The 6,231-nt window shown below is 43.4% G+C and overlaps 1 protein-coding gene across 1 annotated transcript in view; it reads left to right on the forward strand.

The window, feature by feature from the left end:
- The window catches only part of LOC113210244 (UDP-glycosyltransferase UGT5-like), an 18,378-nt gene extending 14,270 nt beyond the window's left edge, over window positions 1-4,108 (forward strand). The window contains exons 6-8 of the mRNA XM_052268486.1: window positions 961-1,118; window positions 2,202-2,421; window positions 2,566-4,108. Coding sequence (XP_052124446.1) covers window positions 961-1,118; window positions 2,202-2,421; window positions 2,566-2,845 — 658 coding nt within the window. The 3' untranslated portion in view covers window positions 2,846-4,108. The remainder of the gene's footprint in view (window positions 1-960; window positions 1,119-2,201; window positions 2,422-2,565) is intronic.
- Window positions 4,109-6,231: the final 2,123 nt, after the last annotated feature.

The following is a 6,231-nucleotide window of genomic DNA, read 5'->3' on the forward strand; positions in this document are numbered from 1 at the left end:
GGAGTAATAGGCTTCGCTAATCGCTCAGCCAACAAAAATTTAAAATACTTTTGAAGAAGAAAATTTGCAATACTTTAAAAAATGCGCTGGAATACTGAAGTTGACGTAGTTTATAAATTCACCGAAGCAGGAAAAATCTCAACAAGACAGCTGCCCTTGAAGGGTACCGTTAAAATTAGGGTTTTACAGTCAATTCACATATTTGATGGGATATTTTAAGGGGACACCATGGTGAAATTGTGAAGTCGTGAAGCCTATGTTTCTGAACATTTTCCTTTTCATCTGAACCTTTCCCTGAATTTTAGGAACCACCTAAAGCTCTGAAAATCTTTAAGTAGTATGCTAGAACAGGCCTATCTTTGAAGAGTTCCATGCGCAACCTGGTGCAGGCGCGGTTTTAAGTCCATCTGACGGAGGGGGCGATTTGCTGTGGGTTGCCTACTTTCAGGGGTTTTGTCGGACAAATTGCCTACCCACCCCAGGGGGCGATTTGGGCCGACGGGGGGGGGCGATCGCCCCTTCGCCCCCCCCATAAAACCGCGCCTGACCTGGTGTGAGGTATATCGCCAACTCTATTGTAAAAAAGTATGCACTTCAATTAAAACCCTGCATCCATATCAAACTCAAACAAGAGGTGTCCTCGGTACATTTTCCAATAGGAGGCTCATTAAAAACTTAAAGAGTAAGTACTTTTGGCGTGTGAGGGTGGCGAAGACATCGTCGTTGTTGTTTACAATGTCGGCAAACTAAGTCCATCTCAAATAGCTTTGCGGAGGGAATCTCTTAAAAACTGCAAATTTTGGATCAAAAATGTTATTACTTTTTTTTCAGTATTGTGTCTCCTTTACTTACCGGAAAGGAAAAAAAACGATTCTCGTCTTTTCTGAGTTTTTGAAATGTAATAGTTGTGATGATAAGTATGCAATTTCTGGTTTTCTTACCGACCGATTCTATCAACAGGTCGGCTAACCTTGCCAAGGACCGACGCGATGCAATTCTGCGAGCGTTCTCTCGTGTGAAACAGCGTGTGCTTTGGAAGTACGAAGACGACGACATCATGGACAAATTGCCGCCAAATGTACGGGTGGCCAAGTGGCTCCCGCAAAATGACCTTTTAGGTATGTCAGTTACTAGGGCAAACCAATGATTGCAGACTTGACTTCATCGCAGTGTGTTGTGCTGTAAGGCAGGCTTGGTCTTCCACTGAATGGAGTTGCCATCTCGGCTTGCCTGTGCTGCCAGATTCGTTCAGCAAGGAGGCTGGGACGACACACTAAATGGGGAGGGACATATTTGTTCGTAGTGTAGAAGTTTCCGCCCCGTACACATCTAAATCAGATACAAATTTTTGTGTCTCACGTTATGTACAAAATCACGCATACTTAAAGCGACTGAACCGGTTTCGGATCAGCCCCTAATTAGAATCAATCTTTCCTGGACTCGCCCCGATGAAAAATTCTGCGGGTTTCCATTTTTTTCGTCAAAAGGCTCGTCTTCCTCTGTACAAAACTGTGGCCACCTCGTCTGGGTGAGCTCCGTGCACCGTGCACGGCCAAATTGAATGTTACCGGTGATCTTAACGTTATGTTACGGACGAAATAGGCTATGACTATCATTCCTTGTGGTTCTTGCACCACAAACCTCCTTGCGTACATAGAGGGAAGATCAAAATCTGATCCGAAATGGGTTTAGTCGGCCTTCTTAGCCTAGGCACAGGTTAGAAAAGTCCAATTGCATCTGATAAAGCTGCACTGTAAAACGTTTAAGTGATTTTACAACAAAAAAAAAAAAAAGTTACAAAATGCTTCGTAAAAATAATTTACGAGAATTTTTCGAAAGTGCCAATTTTCAAAATATTTCGTATGACACATATTTCGTAACGAACGAAAATTTTTGGGTCAGAAAATTTGGCAAAATATATACAAATTTCATACTCTTTTGTTAGGGCTTTGGCAGCAACTCGTAATACAACGATGTATCGTGATTTGTTAACGAAGTTTCCGTATGTAATAGAAACTTAACCAGGAGTTTAAATCACGTCACTGTGTTCACAAGTACATATACGACCTACGCATCAAAATTAGCCTAAATCTTTATTTTTTTAATTCTACGGAGGTACGACAATTGCCAAGCTAAATTTAAGCGTTCACCTAGCAAAGGGACTGTAGGTCATGAGCACTGCCCATTGTTTCCGTGACCAGGCCACCCGAACATCCGCTGCTTCGTGTCCCACAATGGTGGACTCAGTACTCAGGAGGCGAGCTACCACGGCGTTCCCATCCTCGGAGTGCCGTTCTTCGTCGACCAGACGGCTTATGCTGAGAAGGTCGAACGAACCGGTTTGGGTCGGCGCCTGCAGTACAAACACATCACCGAGGAGAGGTTTTATGAAGCGCTCACCGACGTCCTGGAGAACCCAAGGTAGGTGGTGATAGCTGATTACAACTATACTCTCAGGGTTTTTGTCTGATCTTGTACGATACGAAACGATTTCAGTGGCCTTTTTATTAAGGGGATCGGGACTCCTGCTCTAACGTAAGGCGGCCGGTGGGTTTTGTCCAAAAGGTATCGAGAGAACATCCGACGCGTCGGGGCTGCGCTGAAGGACCAGAAGGAGACGCCGCTGGAGCGGGCCGTGTGGTGGGTGGAGTACGTGGCGCGCACTGGCGGTGCCCCGCACCTGCGCGCGCCCAGCCGCCAGCTGCACTGGTACCAGGTCTTCATGCTGGACGTGATCGCCGTCCTGGCTGCCGCGCTGCTGCTCTGTTCGTGGCTTGCGTTCCGATCTCTCTCACTCATCGTGTCGGCGTTGCCTTCCTCCGGCAAGAAAACACATAAAGACTGAGCACTGCGTGACGCATGCAACCGGAACACTGACGTCTACGGCAGCCGAGTATTGGCAAATGCCTGACTTATTCTTTGTTGGAATCCTGCAAGAAAGTGTCCCTTGTCCCGTGCAGTTGCGAAGACGCAAAAACATCCGCGGCACAAAGTCAACTACATCTGAGTGTGCGTGTGCAAATGGTTAAAGGTGCGCAGAGGAACCTTTGATTTTCCAGTGAAAAGATGACGCATTTCAAAACTTATGAAAAGTATTTTTTGAGGGCTTCATTTGCAAGACTTCTAGTGCAAATTAGTTTCACGCTGTTGAAAAAGAGTGTTCCCGACGCTCTTTGACATAACTTGTGTCTGAACATCTCGGCATATCGGCACTATATATGCCCATGTACGGAAGCTCCACCCTTGTTGAGCAAATTTAAGGGGAAAACTAGAAGGAGTAAACTTTTCACAATATTTATACAGCCACCACCCAGCTTTCTGGTGGTGGACTGAATTCCTATGGTGTCCAAATGATTGCAACCACACCAACAACCTGTTTAAATCCAGGTACTGGGTGACAACAGCAAGCTGTGCACGGTTGAAAAAGTTGCGTTTTTAGGACTTGAAATTTGCCTCTGCTGGTAACACAAGGCAACCCCTCCTTGCATATCAGACTAAATATTCTAAGGCTTACACTTTGAAGCAGAGAGTTTCAAGGTAGATTCAGTGACTTCAAGGGTCGATATTGAAGTTAAAAGAATTTTTTGAACCAAATTGTCATTTATTGGGTTTGAGTGAATTCAGAATTGTTTTGGATTCAATTTGGAAATTTCGAAATTTGATATCGATGATCTCAATAGCTATATGGCTAAGAATAGTTATATAGAATACCACCTCGTTGTTCAGGGTTCGTAGTTTCGAGAAATATTAAATAGTTGCAATTCGGATTTCTTCTTATTTTTTTCAGAAAAAAAAGGGAAACAATGGTAGCTGTATAGAAACAAGCTTTTCCCAAGACTTAGGTAATAAAATAACTGTCATACAGAGCTGGCTAAAATGTTGCCTTGGTGTCACTGGGACTGTCATCTTGCACACTGTTATTCTTTTTTCTGTGAAGTTACGTTATTTTTTGTAAATTATAATTACAAATAGTATTGTAATGTTTCGACCCCCTAAAGTTGAACCTGTATGACAAATTTTATCATTTATCATCACTATTCATATCGCAACATTACAACGAGAGTCGTAGAAAAGCAATAAAATGACATTTATCTTGCTCGCACACTAATTTACGTGTTTCTGAATGTTAATGGCATTCACAAAAGTGTGGATGGAGACTTCACTGTTAAAAATACTTTGTGATTTCTCAACACTTTCACGATACGGAGCAACTGTGAAATCACAACACTACACTGTAGTCAAAATAGTGCATTTTGCTATCTTACTTATAAACAGTTGTGAACCAATCGTAACAAAGTTAGGTGGGGGCCTACGCCAGACCACGTTTTACATACACCATTACCTCTTCCCAGTAAGGTAAAGAAAGAATGTAAGAGGTGAACACTAAATACTTACAATACTGCTGTTTTCACTATTGACATCTCCCGTTGAATTAGGTGGAACCTCAACATTTGGTTGAGCCGAATTTTCTGAATTAGGTGCACCCTCACCATTTGGTTCAGACGATTTTTTAGAGCCACGGTCTAGGTTTTGAGCATTGTCATGGGCTCCATTAACTCGATCTTTGTGCACTTCCCTCTGTTATAAAGAAAATATTAATCAAAGGATATGCTTATTTTAAAAAAGAAAAGCAATTTAAAAAATGTGCCTTTTACCTTAGTGTTCTTTACACTAGTAGAAACTTGGGGATCATAAGGAACTAATGTACACTGTAAAAAAAAATCTGAAAATTCAGTAGATATTTTTCAGATTTGGCACTCTGAATCTTGTTTTCAGACCATGACACAAGATTTTCTGAGTTTTGACTGAAAATCCAGACTTTTTACTCTGAATCAGGTTTTCAGAGCAATTTGTCTGAAATTTTTGAAGTATATTTTCAGACTATACACTGAATTTGTAATTCAGAGTTACCGGTATTAATTTTTAATGGGAAGTCCACCGGGCAGGCGGAACGAGAACACCAGTAGCCGACGCTGATCCCCACGCAGGTAGCCCGCAGCCGAATGGTTAAGGTGGCGGCTTCCTATCCCGAAGGTTGGCGGTTCGATCCCAACCAACGGCAGTGCCAAATAGAAAGATGTCTTCCACTTGGGCATAACCCTCTACCTCAACAAGTGTTCATTTTTAACATTTTCAAAAATATTTTCATAACGGCTGTCTTAATTTTCAGACTAAGTGGTATGGTAAGGCACTACTGAAATTTCAGACCTGAGTACAGTCTGAATTTTCAGACTACTGGTCTGTAAAAAAACTTCAGACTGAAAGTACTGAAAATTCAGTAAAACTTTTTTTACAGTGTAGAAAAAAGGAAGACTGCTGTTAGTCAATGAGAGTCTCTTTGGATTCCGTATCCTGTCCTCCCCTCTTCCTCTTGATTTGATCCTCTGAGAGAGTTTCTCTTTATCATCTGCTAAATAACCAAACAAGTGACAGATTACGGTTACAGAATGATTGAATGGCAACACAGTCAACGTAACTTCCAAAGGCGAATTGTTTAACTAAAACTCAGGAAAATTATCATGATTATAATGCTGTTGTATTTAAATTTAAATGGGATAATCATGACTACATTTGAAGCGGCCATATTATGGCAAGTCTGAGGGACTGGATTCAACCCGAAATTATTGAAATGTCGATGTCAAGAAACGACATTGTTCACCATGTCGTAAGTTCGAACAGAGGGACAGTTTTGAGTCGTTCACGACTGCTGTGCACTATTATGAGGAATCGTTTTGATATATCAACCTAACCGCCACGAGTTGTCTTCCAAGGACCGTCCAGAGGACGGCGCGCCCGGGCGCCAGCGGGCACTTCTGGACGGGAACGACGTCCAGATAGTGGTAGTCGCTGTTGGACGTTCAGAGAGGTCTGGAGCGGGGTGACCGGCTTTGCTAGACTGTTCTGGGCGGTGATGGACTAAAGGGGCGTCCAGAATATCAAAGGACGGTGTTGGACGTCCAGGGGCGGTCCAGAGGATGAGGCACCTGCTGGACGTCCAGGGACGGACCAGAGAACGGTCCTGTCGGCAGCTCTGGATGAGATGAGAAGGGACGTCCAGACGTTCGTAGTCAATGCTGGACGTCCAGATATGTCTGAGGGATTGCTGTGCTGGATTGTTTTGGACGGAAATGAGCGAGGGGAGTGTCCGGAACGTTTCAGGGCGCTACTGGACGTCCACGGCTACTGGGTCCTCCCTGAACGACGTTGGACGTCCATTCGCGCCCCCAATAG

Source organism: Frankliniella occidentalis, unplaced genomic scaffold (genome assembly GCF_000697945.3).
Source record: "Frankliniella occidentalis isolate FOCC.00 unplaced genomic scaffold, Focc_3.1 Scaffold70, whole genome shotgun sequence".
In the NCBI taxonomy this organism is placed as follows: domain Eukaryota; kingdom Metazoa; phylum Arthropoda; class Insecta; order Thysanoptera; family Thripidae; genus Frankliniella; species Frankliniella occidentalis.